The sequence below is a fragment of the Calliphora vicina genome, chromosome 2 (assembly GCF_958450345.1).
Source record: "Calliphora vicina chromosome 2, idCalVici1.1, whole genome shotgun sequence".
NCBI lineage: Eukaryota > Metazoa > Arthropoda > Insecta > Diptera > Calliphoridae > Calliphora > Calliphora vicina.
Window position 1 is genome coordinate 74,338,848 of NC_088781.1, and position 24,476 is coordinate 74,363,323.

A 24,476-nucleotide genomic window follows, 5' to 3' on the forward strand; every position below is an offset into this window, starting at 1 on the left:
GTCATATCCACACAGATCTTTGTATTCAGTGTGAGGAAGATGTAGATAAAAGTGTCAATGACTTTACGTCATTAATTGTATCGGCTCTAATTCATTCAAAGAGTCAAATATTTCCTAAAACGGATATGCACATTGCCAACTCAGATATTGAACGACTTCTTTTAGAAAAGAGAAAATTCAGAAGAGAATGGCAACAAAATAGATCACCTGCTGCAAAGCAGAGGCTGTCTGCTGCTATTAAAAACCTGAAAAAAGCCCTTCAATTAGAAGAGGATCGCAGAAATAGAACTTACATTCAAAGTTTGACAAATACCAAACACACAAATTTTTCCCTTTGGAAAGCAACGAAAAATATCAAGCCACCGGTAGAGGGGCAAAGCCCTTTAAGGAAAGCTGATGGTACCTGGGCTCGCAGCACGGAGGAAAAGGCTAAAATATTTGCCGATCACTTAAGTACAGTCTTTCAACCAAACTTGCCAACAACTGTTTTTGAACTTGAAGAACCACCTGTGTCAACATTATCTAATGTTGACATATTAGATATAAGCCCAGAAGACATTAACGAAGTAATCAAGGATAATATAATATTAAAACAAGTAAGAGTGCTATATTCGGCTATGCCGAATCTTATATACCCTTCACCAAATTATACTTCAAAATTTTAAATATTTTTAGGTAAACAAAATTTATTTTTTTTAGTTGTATTTTTCATTTTTGGAAAAAAAATTTTTCGATTGTTATTTAAAATTTTTTTTTTTTAAATTTAATTTTTTTTTTTTTAAATTAAAAAAATTTTTTTTTTTAAATTTTAAAAATTTTTTATTTTTTTTTTTTAAAAAAAAAAATTCGGATTAAAAATTTTTTTTTCCGATTTTGACCCATTGTAGGTCCAACTTACTATGGTCTTATATACACATCTGCTCAAAATAATAGATACACCAAAATTTATTTTTTAAAAACGAAAAAAAATAATGGTATATTGTAAAATTATAAAAAAAATTCAGTCGATTTTTATTTATAGTTAAAAGGAGAGTAAAAAACAAAAACAAAATATTTCATAATTAATAATAAATATTATAAAGTAAATTAAATTTCTTAAATTTCGAAAAATTTGGTGCTCATAATAATAGATACATTTTTAAAAATTCTTATTAAACAAAAGCTAATAAATTTTATCTTAAAAAAATTAGTTTATTATTAAAGTAAAGCTAGTATCCAGTATATCCACCTTTGTTTTGTAAAACTTTCTCCACTCTTCTGGGCATACTGGATATCAAGTTCTGACTCTTCTCCAATGGAATCTCGTACCATATTTTTTGCGTTTTCTCCCATAAATCGTCTTTATTTTTGAAAACTTCCTTCGAAAGCCTTATCTTTAATTCACTCCACAAGTTTTCTATTGGGTTTAAATCAGGGGATTGGCTGGGCCAGCTTAAAACAGGTACGTTATTCTCCAAGAACCAGTATTTAACTAATCTTGAACTATGTTTTGGGTCGTTGTCCTGCTGGAATGTCCATATTAATGGCATATTTTCCGATGCATATGGAAGCATTACGTTTTCCAATATGTCTCTATACCCACTAGCATTCATGGTATCTTCTATTCGGAATATCGGACCAACACCATTCCATGAAAAGCAACCCCAAACCATTATGTTTCCCCCGCCATGTTTTACCGTCTTTTTTGTAAATTTAACGTGGAATTCTTTTCCTTTTGGTCGGCGTACATTTCTTTGGCAGTCGTTTCCAAACAAATTTATTTTTGTTTCGTCGCTCCATAAAATATTTCTCCACTTTTTTTTCGCCTTCACACCCGGACCATTGTAAGTGCTCTTTAGCAAATTCTAATCTTGTCTTGATATTTTTTTGGCGCATTAGTGGCACTTTTCTGGCAATTCTTCCCGGCAATTTAGCTTGTAAAAGACGACGACGAACTGTTTGTGGACTGATTTCGTTACATAGCTCCGCAGAAATAGCTTTCGATGATATGAAAGGGTCTTTTTTAACCATAAGGACGATCCGCCTATCTGTTTCTGGACTGGTTTTCTTTGGTCTACCGCGAGTTTCTCTTTTTTGTTTTTTAGATAAAGCATTTTGGACAAAATGTAAAGATCTTCCTATGCTCTTTGCTATTTCCCGTAATGATTTTCTTTGATTTCTCATCGTTTGAACAATTTTTTTCTCATCTTCGGTACAATGATGATTTCGTCCCATTTTCTTCAAAAGAGTCCTATTTTTTATAAAATTGTTGCTAAAATTTAAATTATACTTACTGTTTCACGTAAATAGGAACAAAAAATTGCACAAAAAAAAAATTTTATATAAACAAATTACAAATTACTGATGTGTATCTATTTTTATGAGCAAATAATTTTTTGTAATTCAAATAAATTCGTTTTTAAAAATCAACATGAAAGCAAATAGTTGCCAGATTTTTGACTGACATGACATTGCCAGATAGAAATTTTAATAATATGATGTATTCTTAACGCTTGCGAGGAAATTTTCAATGTTACCGCCATTTAAATTTTTTCCAATTAGGTGTATCTATTATTTTGAGCAGATGTGTACGTCGTTGCAAATGTCTTTGAAATATCTATCATTAGATATCCATATTGTCTATATTAATGTCTTAGTAATCCAAATATAGGTCAAAAATCGAGGTTGTCTTGGTTTTTTCCTCATATCTCAGCCATTTGTGGACCGATTTTGCTGATTTTAAATAGCAAAATTCTCGAAAGCATGTCTGACAGAATTATTGAAAATTTGGATCCCGAAGATATCTGTGGTCTTCAGAAAACTGATTTCAACAGACAGACAGACGGACAGACAGACAGACAGACAGACAGACGGACATGGCTTAATCGACTCCGCTATCTATAAGGATCCAGAATATATATACTTTATAGGGTCGGAAATGAAAAATGTAGAAATTACAAACGGAATGACAAACTTATATATACCCTTTCACGAAGTGAAGGGTATAAAAATAACCTGGAAATGATTCTGTTACACCTACTATGATTAAAAACCTACCGAGTGTGGCAATAATTGTGCTGTCTACAATATTTAATGTGATCTTTAAACATGGAGTTTTTCCGACAAATTGGAAAACTTCTCATATAATAATGATACCAAAACCAGGTAAGGACTTGACTTCCTATAGACCAATAAGCTTGCTTCCTTGCTTATCGAAACTGCTCGAAAAAGTGTTCCAAAAGAAAATCATACCATTTTTAAATGAGAAAAATATAATCCCAGTTCATCAATTTGGTTTCCGGGAACGCCACGGAACAATCGAACAAGTTAATCGTATAACCGGGGAGATAAGAAAATCCTTTGAATTAAAGAAATATTGTTCAGCTATATTTTTGGATGTCGCTCAAGCCTTCGACAAAGTATGGCACAAAGGACTGGTATATAAAATAAAATGTTTGCTGCCACCATCTACTCATAAACTATTGGAATCTTATCTATCGGACCGTATATTTACAGTTAAGTACAATGATTACGTGACAAGAGAATATAGGATTGGAGCAGGAGTACCACAAGGAAGTGTTCTTGGACCTACCCTCTATTTGATTTACACCTCTGATTTGCCTACGAGCGATGAATTGACTATTTCTACATTTGCTGATGACACCGCAATTATTAGCTCGCATGAAAACCCATATATAGCATCTAGTATACTAGATGGCTACTTAAGATGTGTGGAAACATGGTTAAACAAATGGAGAATATGTGTAAATGAGTTAAAAAGCAAACATGTTACTTTCACACTGAGGAGGGGATGCTGTCCACATGTCACACTTAACAATGTTAATATACCTCAGTCCGATTATGTTACATTCACTTAGATAGAAGACTTACTTGGCGCCGTCATATAGAAACCAAGATACTTCACATGAAGTTAAAAGCATCTAGCCTTCACTGGTTAATAAGTGACCAATCAAAGTTAAGCCTAGACTATAAAGTCACCCTGTATAAAATCATTTTAAAACCAATTTGGACATATGGAATCCAATTGTGGGGAACGGCCAGTAATTCCAGTATTGAGCTTATACAGAGGGCCCAGTCGAAAATTCTTAGGACCATGACGGGTGCACCATGGTACATAAGAAATGAAAACATCCACAGGGACTTGGAAGTGCCACTAGTGAAGGATGAGTTTAAGAAAGTCCGCGATAAATATATACTGAAACTGCAATCCCACCCAAATCCGCTTGCACGGCTTCTCGCACAGAGCCAAACCAGATCAAGGCTTTGTAGAGGAGATCTACCACCCCGCTAAGATGAGGTCCATGCATCAAACAATGCTCTCTTTAGAGAGAAATTAGTTTTAATTTTAGTTATAAGATTTAATCACTTATTGTTAGGCCTAATGATATAGGCAGATTCAATAAATAAATAAAAAAAGTTAAAAAAAAAATTCTTCAAATATTTCTTTTTCAGAATGAACAATTTCATTGTGTGGAATTCCATGGTTTAATATTAAGCACCAAAATAAATAGTGTCATGTAACGACTGAACTGAAAAAAGTTTAAGTCTTCAATTTCAACAATTTGCTTACTGAAAACAGTTGACTGTGCACACACATTACAACAGCAAGCAGCAATCGATTTTGTTTTTTTTCCAGCAGCCAAACGAATCAGCAGCCGCCATGTTTCAGTTTTCAACTCTACCGAACTGATTACACGACTTCAGCAGCAATAACATTTCTGTGTGTGCTGCTTACGCATTGTCAGTTTCGAGTTTTGTTTATCGTACTACGCAGCGTAACAAAAACTGCTAGCTCGACTGAATAGTACAACTGGCTAGTTTGGCTGGTTGTTTAAAATGTGTGTACAACAACACACACTTTATGAAGCTAGGTTGAATCGTATGAATTTTTGGTTTTTGTGTTTACATATCACAAAGGAAATTTAAATGTTATTATTGTTAATAGAAATAAATAGGAAATTCTTATATTTATTATATCTTAATTAAAAATACTTCTTATTAAAAATAAATTTAATAAAATTATTAATTAATAAATTTAAAATAAAAAATTATTGATATTTTTTTATTCTATTTTATATTGAATAATGATCACTTGCTTTATGATTTTTGGAATATATTTATTAATGAAATGAAATGCTTTATTTTCATTAAAAACTTAAATATCATTTACATATTTAGTACATAGATACCAGTATGGTGGAATAAAAAAATTTCTTAAATTTACATTAAAGTGAGCAAAAAAAATAATTTGCGAATTTCGATCGGCCCACCGAATTGTTCTTGGGATTGCAAAACATGTTCTAAAAAATATAAAGCCGCAATGTCTTTTTTTTTGAGGGGAAATGTGTATTTTTTCAGTTTTAGCAAAAATTTCTTCATTAAACAAGTATGTTTTTATTTTAATGTAAAGTAATCGTAATGTAAACGCAATTTTAGTTCTAAAGAAATATAAAACACTAAACTCAATAAAATAAATTGTAAAGTTATTACATATTCCCTAGGTCACTTAAATAATAAAGGTAGGAACAAATTAACTTATTTTGAGAAATATTCTGGAACCAGTTAACCGTTTTTTTTCTATTTTAAAAACCTACTACTTTCAAATAAATACATATTTTATATTTTCAATAATTCGACAGACCAACAAATAAAAACTTTTTCTAACCTTTGTTTACTTTTTAACAATAGCGGAGTTCAGTATTAAGTGCGAATGGTATTGCATCATTGCAAATGCAAAATTGTAAATGTTTTTGTGTGTATTTTGTTATTGGATTACGGTAAAATTTTGCATTTGCAATGATGCTAGACCATTCGCACTTAAAAGTGAATACCGCTAATATTTCCTTATTTTAGTATCAAAAAACTTTAGCGATGTATATTGGGTTCAAATGGTACAAAGTGGTGTTTATTGAAATTTAGAAATAAAGTTTTTATAATAAATTTATAGGTTATATGGTAAAAGTAGAAAAAATTCTGCATGACTAGCTGTAAAAATCAATCAACTAAGTTGTTTACTTTCTTTACAGTGAGTAATTTTTTATACCCTACACCACCATGATGGGGAGGGTATTATGCGTTTGAGCAGATGTTTGTAACGCCTAAAAATATCTGTCCAAAAATATTACTTTAGTCTATTAGTCTAAAGCCGGGATCGGCAGACATATACTACTACATTTTGCACTTGTATAAGTGTAAGAGCGAAAAAACAAGAAATGAGAAATAGTTGTACTCTCATCTTCACTACAAAACAGGCATGGAAAACTGAACATGTTAACTAACCTATTTGTCTAGCAATTATTGTGTATTAAAAAATAATAATTTACAAGAAACTTCTAAAAACCCAATTAAGCATCTAAAGGTGAGAGAAAAAACATTTCAAATAGTTTATAGTTCTAAAAACTACTTAATATGTAGTGTAGATGCTAAAAAGGGTACAACAATAATATGAATTATCCACCTCTGCATTAACATTTATTCATAAACAAAAGCAAGAAGCGAGCGACAACACAACCTTCTTCTGTGACAACTCATATGAGACTGAATTGTGTTTTCTATGCGTGTGAGTAGTCTGTGTAAATTTAGTAACGCCCACAATGCACAGTGCATAGGAGTTGCCGATCCCGGGTCTAAAGTATACCGATAGACTTTGAATCACTTTCTGAGTCGATTAAACGATGTCCATCAGTCCGTCTGGTTGGCTGGCTGTCCATGTAAACCTTGTGCGCAGAGTACAGGTCGCAATTTTGAAGATATTTCGATCAAATTTGGTACATATTATTTTTTCGGCTCAAGGGCCAAGCCTATTGAAACTGGCTGAAATCGGTCCATTATTTCACATAGCCCCCATACAAATGTTCATCCGAAATTGGACTTTATCGGTCATAAATGTTTAATTTATAAATGTATCACCAAATTTTGTTACGATCGGTCAATAATTAGTCATAGATCCCATATAGACCCGCTCCGAAAATCACTTTAACGTGCATAAATCGCTTAAAACTTTTGGTATACTCACAAAATTCAATATAGTAAACTTTCATATAGACATAAATCACTCGACCTAATTTCATGGTGATTGGTCCATTATTGGTCATATCCCCAATATAAGGCCCACTTCCGAAAATCACTCAAAAATATAAATTATTGAAATTTTAAAAGAAAAATGTTTTTGCTCTTTTACTTAGTGTAGGGTATTATATGGTCGGGCTTGACCGACAATACTTTCCTACTTGTTTTTTTATAAAAATTATGTTTAAATATTTTTAATCATTTTCTTAAAAACGGTCTAAAATTGGGATAATTTCCGCATTCAGTGGGCCACAAGTATTAAGTTAGTAAAAGTTGGAAATATTAAATAACTTCATTGAAATAAAAATAAATACATTTTAAATGAGAAATAAAATGTGAAGTCTCTTGTTATTCAAAATTACATTAAAACTTTTCTTGTGTCTAAAATTTTATGGATTTTATTAAGTTTTTTCCTTCTCCAGTAAAGTAACAAAAAATCGAGTTACGCCTTTTTTTATATTAAGCCATCGATATGTATGTAATTTTATTAATTAATTTAATTTTTTATAATGAAAAATTATGAAATTTATAAATGTAATGAAATCAAATTTAATGTTAATCAAATATATGTATATTAAATTTTTTTCTGAAAAAAGAATTTTGCATTTATCTCTATTAACAATAACAACACTTAAATTTTCTCTGTGAAATGTAAACACAAAAACCATACGAAACAACTTAGCTTCACAAAGTGTATACAACATCAAATTCTAACCAACCAGCCAAACTAGCCAGTCGTACTATTCAGTCGAGATAGCAGTTTTTGTTACGCTGCGTAGTACGAAAAACAAAACTCGAAACTGACAATGCTGCTGAAGTAGTGTAATCAGTTCGGTAGAGTTGAAAACTGAAACATGGCGGCTGCTGATTCGTTTGGCTGCTGGAAAAAAACAAAATCGATTGCTGCTTGCTGTTGTGCACAGTCAACTGTTTTCAGTAACCATGTGATCAAAAACTGAAATTAGTTACTTTTTTTTAAGCATGAGACTGTAAAAAGTTAACTATTCTGTAAAATGCGACTGCTTTTAGTAGTTCTTCGAAACCCTGTGGAATTCCATCAGCTAATATAGGCTGAGTTCATAAACTCAGTTTGTAAAGCAATACTGCAAAGAAAATCGTTTACAAGGCAAAGAAATACTTTATGGCAATACTGCTTTATAAAAATATTCAATGACATTTTAGTACATTTATGAACTCATAAATGTTTTTTGTTTTGAGTTTAACAATTTATAACTTTCCGTAAAATTACATATGTATTTACATAAACAAAAACTCAACTTACCATAAATTACCATTTCTACTAAAATATTAAATTCTTGCCTCCAAAATAATTCTATAAAGAACTCACAAAAATTATTAAAGAATCATAAATAAAAACAATGCTCAAATTTGACAAATGTTGCGCATTGAAAAGCATTGTCATGCAATTATGAACTTGCGACATTGCCTAAACAAAATCTATTGAGTTTATGAACACTATGCATTGCAGTGTTGTTTTGCAAAATGCGTTTATGAAGTCAGCCATAATTTCTGCACACACTTTTTGGATTGTAACACCTTTTTGGATTAACTTTTGATAATGTTAAGCCTCCAACATTTATAGTTACTAAAGGAACATTTCGTCCTACCAAGGAAGTATGGAGCGAGTTAAAATCGAGTTTTTCTTCTCTACCATTTGTATTATCCTTATTACAGGATGGGCAATTTGAGCGGTAAAATCTAGCTGCTCCACATCCGTAGCAATTATGCTTTGTTTCTGGTTCTTTTACATGTTTATGTTTTTCTGCCTCAATTTTCTTGAAACAATTTTCAGCTATATGGTTTTTCTTTCTGACCAAATATCATATTGCTTTTTCTGATAGTTTTTCAGATAATTGAACAAACAGTCTTCTTTTTCTACATACAAAACTGTCAGTAGATTCAAATATTTTCTGTTTTTGGTGGTGCAAAAGTGCTTTGTTCAATGGACAAAAATCAAAAACAAGATCATGTCATTGATGTTAATGAAATTTATATTTTTGCTTTTCATATTCACCAACAAAATGAGAAAATTCTTTAACTATTTCATAACGCAGAAAATCGTCACTTTCGAGAAAGAAATCGACAAATTGCTAGTTTACTATTTTTGAAACCAAAAATAGCTAACCATTGTCACTATTTTTTGTTTTGTTTGAAGAAATAAATTAAATTGTTTATACCCTATTATAAACTAACGTGATCATTGTCGATATTATTATTATCGCATACAAATTAGCATTTTTTACATTTTCTTTTGTGCGATTATTTGTTTACAGATTTACATCTGTACCCATTCTAGCGGTGCTTTAGCGAAATTTTAAAATTCTGAATTCGGCAAACTTTTTTTTTCTGAAAAGTTAAACCTCAACGGGTTTTTTTCTGTTTTCTTTTTTGTTTTGTTCCTAATATTCGCACAGCTGCAAGTGTTCAAACTTATCACATGTTTCAGCAAGTGCAATAACTATTTTTTTTGTTTTTTTCAAGAGCAATTTTGTTGACAACAAAAAATTAAATATTTAATTTTTTACCCTTCACCAAAGTATACTTTAATATAAATACTAAATACAAGACCTACAGTATTGAAGGTTTGTGTTTTGAAAAAAAAAAAACTAACCAAATAAACAAAACAAGACTTGCACAATTGTATGTTGAAAAAAAATAACAACAACAAAAAAACATGTAAGAAAGTATGGTTGGTCAAGCCCGACCATATAATACCCTACACCAAGTAAATGAGTAAAAAGATTTCTTTTAAAAAAATTAACGGCCGTATCTATAACGAAAAATTAGCCACTGTGTATACATCGCACACAACGATCTGCTAACTAGCAGACCGATTAAGCTTAGCAGAAAGTTAGCAAAGAGTTTATTTATAATGCACTTTTTTCTGTCAATAATTTATATGAAAATCAACTCTGAAAAGTGTGATGTATTGCCAACTATTTAAAAAAAATGAAAAAAAAACAACTCTGATGTATTTCTTGACATTTATATTTAACTTGTTTCCCTCAAATTTTGAAATGTTTCAAGAAGTATAAATAAATATAATTTAATAAATAATAATAATATAATAAATAATTTAATTTTTTACCACACAAAACGTTTATAATATGTTTATTTACAAATTTACTTTGACACAAAACAGCTGTTGATTAAAGACTTAGCAAGTCTTTGATCGTTCGTTAACATGCGTTTAGCGAGTGGATAAGAAATACATTATAAATAACTTGTATGTTAAATCCATGCTAAATTTTGGTTATAAATACGGCTGTAATAATTTATATTCGTGAGTGATTTTCGGAAGTGGGCCTTATATGGGATCTATGACTAATTATGGACCGATCACCATAAAATTAGGTCGTGTGATTTATGTCTATATGAAAGTTATTTATGTTGAATTTTGTGTATATACCAACATTTTTAAGTGATTTAAGCACGTTAAAGTGATTTTCGGAAGTGGGTCTATATGGGAGCTATGACTAATTATGGACCGATCGTAACAAAATTTGGTGACATGAATTTTGTATACACATCTGCTCAAAATAATAGATACACCTAATTGGAAAAAATTTAAATGGCGGTAACATTGAAAATTTCCTCGCAAGCGTTAAGAATACATCATATTATTAAAATTTCTATCTGGCAATGTCATGTCAGTCAAAAATCTGGCAACTATTTGCTTTCATGTTGATTTTTAAAAACGAATTTATTTGAATTACAAAAAATTATTTGCTCATAAAAATAGATACACATCAGTAATTTGTAATTTGTTTATATACAATTTTTTTTTTTGTGCAATTTTTTGTTCCTATTTACGTGAAACAGTAAGTATAATTTAAATTTTAGCAACAATTTTATAAAAAATAGGACTCTTTTGAAGAAAATGGGACGAAATCATCATTGTACCGAAGATGAGAAAAAAATTGTTCAAACGATGAGAAATCAAGGAAAATCATTACGGGAAATAGCAAAGAGCATAGGAAGATCTTTACATTTTGTCCAAAATGCTTTATCTAAAAAACAAAAAAGAGAAACTCGCGGTAGACCAAAGAAACCCAGTCCAGAAACAGATAGGCGGATCGTCCTTATGGTTAAAAAAGACCCTTTCATATCATCGAAAGCTATTTCTGCGGAGCTATGTAACGAAATCAGTCCACAAACAGTTCGTCGTCGTCTTTTACAAGCTAAATTGCCGGGAAAAATTGCCAGAAAAGTGCCACTAATGCGCCAAAAAAATATCAAGACAAGATTAGAATTTGCTAAAGAGCACTTACAATGGTCCGGGTGTGAAGGCGAAAAAAAATGGAGAAATATTTTATGGAGCGACGAAACAAAAATAAATTTGTTTGGAAACGACTGCCAAAGAAATGTACGCCGACCAAAAGGAAAAGAATTCCAATTCTCATTTCATTCCACGTTGTATAATGTTGTTGTTGGGTGTTTGTGCTGTTTACGTATGATAGACCCAGCGGATTTTTTTCCCCATACATCTTCCAACTGAGACCAATGACAATGTAGATGCGACTAATCCAAAGTCTGTATTCATTTTACACTTACATTTACACAGCGATGGCCTAGGCCGTCATATGGGTCCAACTCTACCGACAATGTAAGCGAAAGTCGGATGGGTCCAACTCCACCTACATTGTAAGCGAAGGTCGGATGGGTCCAACTCCACTGACTTTTTTTAATCGTCTTAAATTTCTTTTACTGAAGCCGAACATTTCTTTTAACATAAAAAACACACAACAACACTTATTATTTTTAATTTGTACTTATTTATTTTATTTAATTAATTATTTTTAATGCCACAATCACGGTTAAAGCACTTGTACTTTCAAAAACACTTTACAATATGAAATTTTACTTTGAAAGAATAGAAAAAACAAAGAAACAACAAAAAATAAATAACGGGACAACGGCTGAACCAAAACAAACAATAAAATTATATTAACATATGATACTACATTACATAGCCATCCAATTCAGATGCAAGCAAGTACGATAACAACATTTTATTCGATTTTGCCTTGTTCTTTAATTCAAATATGTATTTCATTTTACAATGGAATAGCAATAGGACTCATCTGAATCGGATGCTAGTTGTATACTCTTAACCAATTTTATTTTATGTTTTTCTATTGACATAATAGTATACATTTGGATGTGTTTTAAATTGTAATAACCTGCGGACCAGGGATGTTAAATGAAGTTTTCAATTTTGTACCACCCTCCAAAAAAAATTGTACTTTTTGGACCTTCGCGGTACCATTTTTTTAGTTTATTAAAAAGTATCTACATAAAAATTCAATTGTACACAAAAAACTAAACTTAACATTAACATGGATTAAATTAGCTACTACCGACCAAAAACTACAAATGCTTTAATTTTTTACTGACTTCAGCTGAAGCTCTAAATTGATTACACAAGGCAACAAAATCGGAAAAAAATTTAGAGGATTTTTAAACCACTACAAAATTTTGATGTATTGTGGTCCAGTACTACAAATATGGTCCAAATTGTAAATTCTATGTAGAGGATTTTTTAAAAAAAATGTTTAAGTAAAATTGAGCTTTTTTATACGTTTCTCCACATAAGTAATGATAACTCAAAAACGGTTACTCCGATATTATTAAAATTAACTTAAAAAAATGTAAATATACATAACCTATATTCCGTTTAATCGGCTCAGTAGTTTCGGATTTATAATAACAAATTAGGAAAAATATATTTTTTACGTGAAAATAGCTAATAGTTTTGTATTCAAAAACTCATGAAAAATCAAAACGGCAGAAATTGTTCAGGTTTAATGCTTTATCACAAAGCCACGTATAATAGAAACAACATGAGAAATATATCATAAAAACCATTATTTTCGAATTTATTAACAATTAAGTGAATTCGCCCATATTCGCAAAATTTTAGTTTTTTGTTTGATATACATAAAATTGAGCAGTTAATGTACTTCATTCGATTGATTGAATTTTGAAATAATTTTCCCCATGCTATGTACAAATTTTAACATACATATCGTCACCTAAAATGCAAAATGACGTAACATCACTTTTCATAAGTTTATAGGAGAAGCAAAAAACGATATAATATGAAAACTACTTGAGATATTGAAACAAAATTTTCAAATTTGAATTACATTACTCTAGAAATATATTTTATGAAAAAAAAATAATTTTTTCAAAGCACACTTTAAGATACGTGGCTTACGTTTTTTTGAATTGTTATTTTCTGAAACAAAAAAACGTATCATCAATATAAATTTTTATGAAAAAATAAAAACTTAAATAAAAATATTTTTTTTATTTTAAATAAAAGCAGTTTATATATGGGGCATTTCACGTCAAGTGAACCAACTTTTGAAATCGATGTCTTCCGATAGCGATGAAATTTGCACCAATATTAGTTCTATTGGATAGTAATTCGGACACCATTAAGAAAGCTTAGGTCTTTTCCTAAGCGACCTATATTGTCGCTTAGTGGGATGCGAGTGGGATATCTATCAAAAAAAATATTTTGTAACTCAAGATTTAAAATTTTTGAATTTTTTTGCAAAATCAAAAACTTTGTTGACTTTTTTTAAAAAATGGACCATTTTGGCCCATTTTGAAAAAAAGTCAAAAATATTTTTGATTTAAAAAAAAAAATCAAAAATATTTTATTAAATTTTTTTAATTTTTTTTTCGAAAGATTGCATAAATAGCTATCTAAACTATTTGGGACACATTTTGCTAAGAACAATAGGTAATAAGTTATATGGATAAAAAAAACACCTGTTTGGCCAAAATGTCAAATTTTGACCTCCTATAACTCAGAGAGTTCTTGACCGATCTTGTTGAAAAATGGTGTCCGAATTACTATCCAATAGAACTAACATTTCATCGCGATCGGAAGACATCGATTTCAAAAGTTGGTTCACTTGACGTGAAATGCCCCATATACATTTTTAATTTTATTATGTTTATTTTAATTACTAACAACTACTTTTTTAAACTAAAAAAGGTTTTTCATGAAATTTTCATTAAGACTGCAAAAAATATTCAATTGCAACAAATTTATTAAAAACAAATTAGGATACTACCTAAAATAAGGTAAAAACGATTTATTAATTAATTACTCAAAGCGTATACGTTATTTTGTTTAAGAAAATCATATATGTATTTGATGATACTTTAGTTTCAATTTTGGTTATAACTTGGTTATTTTTGATAGTAAAAGTTTAAAATTTTGTACACATATGTATGTAATATGATGTAGTGAATCGTAATCAATAATAAAATCAATTTCGAATTTTTTGATGATACGTTGTTTTGCATATCAGGTGACGATATATATTGCATTTCAATCGGCTCAGTACTTTCGGAGTTATAATACCAAATTGAAACAAAAATATTGTTACGTTTTAACCTTTTCAAAACGTTTGGTTTATTTCCTTTAAATAAACCGGATACTTTTGATTGCAAATAAAAGCCGTTTAGTAGTTTGAAAATTGTAACAACTCTTTATTTATTCAAATGTACAACAACAGCAGAATTAAATAGTCACTCAATGTTTTTTATACACGTTTGTAAATTCGCAGAAATACAGACACAATTTATAATGTACACGAATTTACTTGAAAAACACAACACCCTTTAAGACACTCAGTTGATGTTTATTCGAAAAGCGTCTCTGATAAACTCACTCACGACTGCAACCTCTGCCACTATTTATAACACTGCCATCGTTATATTTTTAATTCAAGTACAATTTCGTAACAATATATTTATTACGTGAAAATAATAAAACAAATGTAAAATTTCCACTCAAAGTTTCGATTTTTAATGAGTTTTTTAAAACAAAAAAATTTGCTATTTTCACGTAAAAATATATTGTTTGCTTCAATTTGTCATTATAACTCCGTTATAAAATCTCAAATTTTCTAATTTATTTTAATAAAATCGGACTAACCGTTTTTGAGTTGTCATTAATTATGTGAGGAAACGTGTAATGACTCCATAGAATTGAAAAATTTTACCATTTTTGTACTTAAGCTTAGTACTCTGTTCATATTTGCGAAAAACTATGGTTTTTCATGCGAACAATTTTACATGCTGTTTGACAGCTAGCTGTTCGTGCGAAAGAAGTGCTGCGTATGTTATTTCGTGTGGAACAATAAGGTTGCCAGATGTATTTCACGTGTTTTCCACAATAAAAACAGAGTACTGCTTTTGCTAAATTATTTCGCATATATTTCATTCCAAATATTTTATATGTAGTTTGACAGCATTTCGCACGAAATTTTGAACAGAGTACCTAGCTTTAGGTAGCAATGGTGCATCAAATCTATATAGTGGTTATTCACGCCTTTTTTGCTGTTTACCTGTGTTATTGATTGAATCAAAATTTGCAATTTCCATTCGGGAACATTTTTACTAGTAGACGTACAATACTACTTGAATTGTGGAGTAAATTTATGGAACCAATTGCACTTCGTTATTAAGGTTGACTTTAATAATCTTTAATTTCTAACAATTTAATTAATTTTATTTAATTTCTTTAACAATATCAATATTGATATTATGTTTACAAATTGCTTGTGGTTTTTGTAAAAGTTGTTTATATAAAATATTTTAAATTGTACCAAATGAGACGCGGTAGTACCACGGTACTTTAGAAGGTCAAAATGTACCAAAAAAAGTACAATTGTACCAACTTTAACATCCCTGCTGCGGACTGCTGGGGAGTTGCTCATATGAGAACTCATAAACAACTCTCTCTATTTTGTTAGAGAATAAGATTTACAAAGAAACAAAATAGAATTTGTGAATATACTCAATGTGTATTACACATACATACATATATACATACAACTAAACTTTTGTTTTCTTTTTATTATGCTATTATATATGTACATGGGTTTTTGGGTTTTTTGTTTATATCTCGGCCATTTGTGGACCAATTTTCTCGATTTTAAATAGCAACCGAGCCGGAACAATTCCGGAGATTTTGATGTATCAATCATGTTTGTAAGTTATTTAGGGAATTTGGAAAGTTGATTTCAACACACAGACGGACAGACGGACATGGCTATATCGACTTCGCTATCTATAACGATCCAGAATATATATACTTTATGGGGTCGCAAATGAAAAATGTAGAAATTACAAACGGAATGACAAACTTATATATACCCTTGCCACGCATGGTGAAGGGTATAATAAGATTTGCGATTTCATTTTAATTAAAAGGTATGTATTAAACAAAAATAATTAGTTTGTGATCTGTGATTGTATGTTTTAGTGCTTAACAGTGGAAAAAGGAAATTTCCTTTGTGAAAGGGTTTTTAGATATGAAATCCAATTTTGTGTGGAATAAAAGTAGGGTGGATTCGACCGGATTCGGTTAACTGTTTACATAGTTTATTGAAATGGGTTGTTATCTATGTATGTCAAGTTCAAATATAGGCTGCAAGTTTTTGTTAAGTTTTGATTTTTTTCGGTTTTTAATTAAAATGGCAGGATGTAGTAATATTAATATGGCTTCATACAATTTTGTGCAAAAATTATAAGGAGTGGTCGTAGAGCATTGAAATTTGGCACCGAGAATTATATGGACTAAATTAAGAAAAAAATAAATTTTTATCAAAATCGTTCACGCCCATACAATCCAAATTGATTTCCTATCCAAGAAAGTCTAGAAATTTGGTACATTCATTTTCTGAAACAAAAAAAGAATGCAATGCATTCATTCAATGCATGCTAAGTTTTATTAAAATCTGCCATGCCAACCGCATACCGCCCAAGCAAAAGTCTAGAAATTTGGTACATACATTTTCTAAAACAAACAAAGATAATATGCCGAGTTTCAATAAAATCGGTCAAGCCCACCGTCCACGCGGCGAATACGATTTTGACGATTTTTTACATTTTATGACCTGGTATCTCCGGAACCCTTTGGTCCATTAATCCAAAAGTTTGTATATATCTTAACCATGTATACAATACAATTTTTATACCAAATTTCGTCAAGATTGGAGAGGGATAGGTCCAAAATGTATATTTTGTTGGTTGGTTATATATGGAAGTACCCATATACTTAAAAAAACAAATAAATTTTAAAATTTAACGAATTGATTATATATAAATATACATATATAAATTAAAACAAAAAAATTTATTAACAATTTTTTATGTTTTTGAATTTATTAACAAAGCGCCGCTAGATTGAGTATTTCGGCCACTGTGGGTCGGTCAGTTTGATTACAACATAGTTTCGGGATATATTTTTGTTAAATTTTTTATATTTTTGTAATTAATTTCTATATATTACTAGCTGAACGCCCCGTTAGTTCTTCAAGTTTCTCCAAAAAAGTTCTCTTAGTAAGAAAAATGAGAAGTGAGAAGAGGAGGCAATTATTGGAAATTAAAATTTCCGAATTTTTGAATTTTTTTTCTTTACAAACCATCTCCTGAAAATTTCGAATCGAATACAAAAAAAATCAGCCAAATCGCTGATGCCATTACATACATGGACCATTTCATTTATATATATATAGACTAGCTGTCCCGCAAACGTTGTTCTGCCATAGTTCACACAAAATTTGAAGACTCCCACTATAATAGTACTCCAAGTATGCAATAATAAATTTTTACTTTGTATGGGAGGTGTCATGCCCATTGTTCCTGGTCCCTGGATTGTGAATCTAAACAATCCAGGGACCCACTCCAACGTACAGAACAAATTTCATCGAAATCGGCCCAGCCGTTAAGGAGGAGTTCAGTTACTAACACACGTACAGAAGAATTATATATATAAAGATTGAAAATTGAATAAGGAAAATGCCAGTCACTCCACTTAATACATTCATTAGAGCTTTTGAGGCAAATTCTAATGATTTTCCTGAGGACATACATAATGTTTATACCTTTGAGGTTCATAGCGCTGAAATAAAAGTGTTATGGGAGAAAATTAAAACAACATATGAGGCCTGTTTAGATTTTTTGAAGAATTCTGATACAGAGCCTAGTGATGTAGATGTAGCTGCGCTAAATATCAGGTCACATATGTAGCCTATATTAAATTTTTAGGTGCGATTAATGAGAAGGTGCGTAAATTTAAATCGATACCGAAGGAGCGCACTGTGGGAGAAATCAACAATTTAGTGGCGCAAAATAAAAAAAAAAACTTTCGCATATTTGATTTATTGTTATGTAGTTTCAATCTATAGTTGTTGCTGTACTTAAAAATATTTAACATTTATTAATAACTTCAGTGGTTTGGTATTGACAACTATTTAAATGTAAAAAATATTTTAGAAATTTTTTTTTATGAAGAATTGGTTTCAAAGTTGTTATTAACCTGGATAGTATAAGGTTTTATTTAAGTTGTATTTTTACTTTTTTTTATGTAGATGGAATATGAGGCTTGGTAAATCAGAAAAATAAAAATATATTTTCCGCTATTTGTGATAACCAATGGCCATATTCTTATAGCATTTTATTTTTTTTACTTTTTGAATTTTCGGAAGGTTGCCAGTTTCTAATGCTGTGAGATGCAGTCCTAATTTTTTTGCCAATATCAAGGCCATATTACAGACTACATATGGTAAAAAATTTAGCTGCGAAATAGTGCGAGGTGAATTTATATAATTTTTTAAGAAATTATTATCGTTGGGACGATGTAAAATCTCGTACTAAATTTGTTCCTTATTTTTTTAAGATTGTATATAAGAAGTGTTATTGGTCATTACATTATATAAAAATTAAATTTATGTAATTCTAACTACTTACAAGTTGCTAAAAACAAATGCCCATATACCAAATTTGCCTTAAAATTATGAGTCCTTTTAAATATGGTAGTGCTTTATTTAGATTAAAAATATAACATTTGCGTATTTCGCCTTTTATCCAATAAAAAAATACTGAAATATCATTGGATAAAAGACGAAATGCGCAAAATAGGATTTGATTTTAGACCTATCGTTTCTTTGTGTTTTTTCGTCAAAAAAATCGACCCACCTTAATATACATACCTTATTGTTATTTGTTATAAAAATTAAAAATTAATTGCTAAATAAAAAATTTTCTTTCAATTGTAAAGACATAATTATGTACGTTTATTTCTTATAATTCGGGATTTTCGGGAAATCTAAAATCCCGAAACTCCGGGTCGGGATTTCGGGATTCTTTACCAAATCCCGAACCCCGGGATTTTCAAAAATCAGTCCCGATTAGCATCTCTAGTTTCACCTGCAAGCTATAAAAAAGTGGAACCGTTATCGAAAGATGTTAGGCAACTTTTGTTGGATCCATTACTTCCTAGTGATTCATCAGACTCTGAAGTCGACTAATTTAAATAAATTTTAAAAATCTCGTAATAAAAATTCACAAAATTGTAACAAGTGTTAGTTAGCTTAATTACTCTTTATTTCATTGTTTAATTATAACTAAATTATTTATAATAATGAAATGAAATCATTTCATAACTAATAATTGTTATTCGTTTTTAAAAATAAACTTATTAATAAAACTAAAAAAAGTTTAAAAGTTTATGCCGGCAATAGGGTAAATGTCCAAAATCTATAGATTTAAATAGTTACTTGCTATAAATAAAATTACTTATAAAATTTAAATTTTTTGAAAGATATATTAAAATAATTTGTTACAATTGAAAATAGTATAGAATTTCTTCCGAGGTAGTGTAGTTTAGCAGCCTCTCCCGCTCATTCTACTGAAGTAGCAGTACCCATTTTGCATTACTTTATTAGCTTACCTCCTTGCCTGCAATATTTCCATATAAATGAAATTAATTTGGCCAAGCGTTTAGAAGATACGAATTTAGTTCCACTAAATTAGGGTTTTCTCCCACTGTGGAGCGGTTGATTCTAATTCTGTTCATACTTTTACACTACCCCATTGCGATGTCGACGCATTTGTAAGGGATTATGATTCTTGGCTGGCCTTTAGGGATTTATTTACGGCGATTTATATAATTTTATATATAATTTTCGTCTGGATACTGACAGGTCCAGTTAATTCTATGTAATTGTCAGTTAATGGTATTTCAGTAACTCACGATTTCCTAAAAGACCTAATGCTGTCATTTGATTATTTTTTATTACTATTGATCTACATCTATGAATTAAACACAAATGAATTCAACATTTTAACTAACATTCGAATTGTATATTTACGTTATCATCATTAAAAAAGCTAATTGAAATATATTTACGATTTACCCTAGTCTGTATTATTTTACTATTTTCTTTATAAAAACAATGCCTTTAATTGTCAGTTGATGGATCTGTCTAAAAACCATTCAGTTGATGGATCTGTCTAAAAACCATTCAGTTTATGGATCTCTCTAAAAACCATACCTATGCTATTGACATTACAACACACATTAGTGTTGCAAGGTGGCCGGTAATGTTTCGGTTGCATCCTTTTTGAAATAACTACATTAAACGTATTATACTATTTCTAACATCGTTAGAATCTATTGTTGCTTCCTTTTTTTATGCAACTTTGCTGGAAGTATTTTACTAGATTCTAGCGAGTAAATCGTATGCTTGTTATTTTAGCATTAAAAAACATTAAATTTGTTTCTTTCATTTTTATATAAATTTTGGAAAATTGGATTGATGCCAAACAAATATTAATATATTTTTTTTAAATAGGGCTTGATCAATTTGTACAACAGTTACGGGACACTTGTACACACAAAGTGAAAGCGAACTCTGTTAAACAGGAGTATGAGAAACAAGATGAATTGAAGCGATCAGCGTTGAGAGCAGTATCCGCATTATCAAAGATTCACAAAGCAGGTAAATGAAATTATATTCCGATTTGTATGAGTAATTTGAAATTATCTCTTTATTATTTATATTTTTAGATAAAAATCAACAACTGACTGATTTCTTAAAATCAATTAAGGATTCTCCAGAATTAAGCAAAATATATGAATATGTTCAAAAGGATACTGTTACTAATAACACAGAAATTTCCATGGATCAGAGCTAAACTAAATTCAAGTTTTTCTTCTAAGTCAACGGATAAACTTTAAAAATAAACAAAATTCGAAATGATATATTTAAATCTTTGACATAATTATTAGAACTTATAAATTTTACAATCCATAGATATTTTGAATTTGACATTTTTTAGTTTTCATTTTTATTTGGATCTAAAATTGATTCTGCTTACATTTAATCCTTAATGATTTCTATGAATAGAATTATATTTTTTCTTATTTAGAAATAAATGGTTAAAATACAAGTAAATACTAAATATCATTAAACCAAGAAAATCTTTAGTTTTAATTATATTTTACATTCGAGATACAACCCGTACTGCTGTAACAATTTAGCGGAGTGTATGTTCGATATAAATTTCATTAGAATCAATAACATTAGATTTAACTTGCTCTATAGCTATAGTCAAATTTTCGGCACGTTCACATAGTGACTTTCTCTTCGAGTGTCATTCTGTTTTTAGTCGTTGAATTACATTTTTTTGTTGGAAGTTTATTTTTTTTTTTAGCTAACATCTGAAGTTTCGAAATGAACGGGACTGACCCCCTCAATCATAAAAGGTTAATCATACTTGATGCTCCAAATATAATTATATTGCCAGAGATCGTATGAAATGATGATCATATACCTCGCTACTTAGTTGCACCATCACTTCTAATTTCTGATTCCATAGAAACAAAACCTCTATCATCGTATAATGTATTGCAAATAGAGAAATGCCTCAATTTCATTTATCGGGAATATGTAGATTAAAGAGATGCGTAGTAGTGATTTAATGATAAAAGCGTCGATTATTAAATCAATCCAGAAATTATGGCTAAGTATATTGACACTGTTCCAGTAAAAATTTAAATACAGTGAACTCTCGGTAATGTGAACTAATTAATGTTGAAGTAGTTCATATTTTCGAATTTGTTCACATTTTCGAATGTATATCTAAGTTATTCTGTCAAAAAACAATTTATACAAGGAATGAAAACGCAAAGCATTTGTAAAACAACATTTAGTAATTTATTTGGAACATAAAAAGTTTTTAAAAATCCACTTTCATAAAGAGTAGAGTAAGTTCGGGTAATGTGGTATACCTATTATATATTTGACTATAATTTTTAGAATCTTAATTCGATTGAAACAGTTCTCAGCTGGTGTTCTACTACAAGTGTTAAGTATACATCCATGAATGTAAGAAAGTTTTTAAAGTTCAAGTTTCAGAGAAAGTTGGGAAAAAGCGAAAAAACCAATAAACAAGCCATTGAAAAAATGGCGGGTAATGTTCCCACCATGTTCTGTTAATATTGTAATGTTCCCACCATGTTCTGTTAATATTGTTTTTAATTTGTAAATGAGTTGCGTTTTATTTAAATCATCTTCAGTTGGCGGCTGTCTAAGCTTACCAGAAGCTCCTCAATACATTCTTTGCTTCGTAGGAGACATTGAATGACTGATGCGAAATATTATTTGGCATATTATTTGTTTGAAATTCTTTAGCTATACCACATGTCAGTTTAATCGATCGTTTGAAATTCAGCTTCAATAATACAGTAGCTGTCATAGTTGATAGACGTGTTTTAAATCGCTCTCAGGTGGAAATAACATTGTGAATAGAAATACAAATAAATATATATGGGGCATTTCACGTCAAGTGAACCAACTTTTGAAATCGATGTCTTCCGATCGCGATGAAATTTGCACCAATGTTAGTTCTATTGGATAGTAATTCGGACACCATTTTTCAACAAGATCGGTCAAGAACTCTCTGAGTTATAGGAGGTCAAAATTTGACATTTTGGCCAAACAGGTGTTTTTTTTATCCATATAACTTATTACCTATTGTTCTTAGCAAAATGTGTCCCAAATAGTTTAGATAGCTATTTATGCAATCTTTCGAAAAAAAAAATTAAAAAAAGTTAATAAAATATTTTTGAAATTTTTTTTAAATCAAAAATATTTTTGACTTTTTTTTTTTTTTTCAAAATGGGCCCTTTTTATTTTTTTTAAGAAAGCTTAGGTCTTTTCCTAAGCGACCTATATGGTCGCTTAGTGGGATATCTATCAAATAAAATATTTTGTAACTCAAGATTTAAAATTTTTGAATTTTTTTGCAAAATCAAAAACTTTGTTGACTTTTTTTAAAAAAATGGACCCATTTTTTAATTTTTTTTTTTTGCTCAGAAGAAAGCTTATGTGTTTTCCTTTAACACCCTTTTTGTCGCTTAGTGGGATGCGAGTGGGATATCTATAAAAAAAATGTTTTGTTTTTTTTTGAAAAATCAAAAACCTTTTTGACTTTTTTTTTCCAAAATGGACTCTTTTTTTATTAATTTTTTTTCTCAAAAGAAAGCTTAGGTCTTTTCCTTTAAAACCTTTTTGGTCGCTTAGTGGGATGCGAGTGGGATATCTATCAAAATAAATGTTTTGTAACTCAAGACAAAGGTTTTTAAATTTGCACTATTTTAATTTTTTTCATATTTGTGTGTAAACCTTAAAAATTAAACTTACGCAGAGAAACTAGACACATTAGCCTTTCCGATGGTATGTAACATACCCAAATAAAATTTCATAGCCTCGATACTGTAATACCCATAATATGTTAACCTCAGGAATAAAAATCACTATGGAAATGTTGAATAATTTAATTTTGTTATTTATTTGTAATAATAATTAATTTAATATATAATAATAAAAAGATGAATAATTAGTAAAATTTAATCTTAATCACAATAGATCAATTTATATAATAACTATTTTTACACTTAATTTATGAAGTTTTTAAATTTTCAAATATCCATACTTTTATCCTCCTTATTTGTCACCTTTATTAGCTGTTTATACCCTACACCACCATAGTGGGGAGGGTATTATGCGTTTGTGCAGATGTTTGTAACGCCCAAAAATATTAGTCTAACACCCACCTTAAAGTATACCGATCGACATAGAATCACTTTCTGAGTCGATTAAGCGATGTCCGTCCGTCCGTCCGTCCGTCTGGTTGGCTGGCTGGCTGTCCATGTAAACCTTGTGCGCAGAGTACAGGTCGCAATTTTGAAGATATTATGATCAAATTTGGTACATATTATTTTTTCGGCTCAAGGACCAAGCCTATTAAAACTGGCTGAAATCGGTCTACTATTTCACCTAGCCCCCATACGAATGTCCTCCCGAAATTGGACTTTATCGGTCATAAATGTTTACTTTATATATGTATCTCCACAAATTCCGCTCCAAATAAGTTTTATATACACAAAATTCATGTCACCAAATTTTGTTATGATCGGTCCATAATTAGTCATAGCTCCCATATAGACCCGCTTCCGAAAATCACTTTAACGTGCATAAATCGCTTAAAAATGTTGGTAAACAAACAAA

At 30.0% G+C, this 24,476-nt stretch overlaps 1 protein-coding gene across 1 annotated transcript in view; it reads left to right on the forward strand.

The window, feature by feature from the left end:
* The window catches only part of Cand1 (Cullin-associated and neddylation-dissociated 1), a 188,145-nt gene extending 166,760 nt beyond the window's left edge, over positions 1 to 21,385 (forward strand). The window contains exons 7-8 of the mRNA XM_065502630.1: positions 20,757 to 20,903; positions 20,972 to 21,385. Coding sequence (XP_065358702.1) covers positions 20,757 to 20,903; positions 20,972 to 21,099 — 275 coding nt within the window. The 3' untranslated portion in view covers positions 21,100 to 21,385. The remainder of the gene's footprint in view (positions 1 to 20,756; positions 20,904 to 20,971) is intronic.
* The last annotated feature ends 3,091 nt before the right edge of the window (positions 21,386 to 24,476 follow it).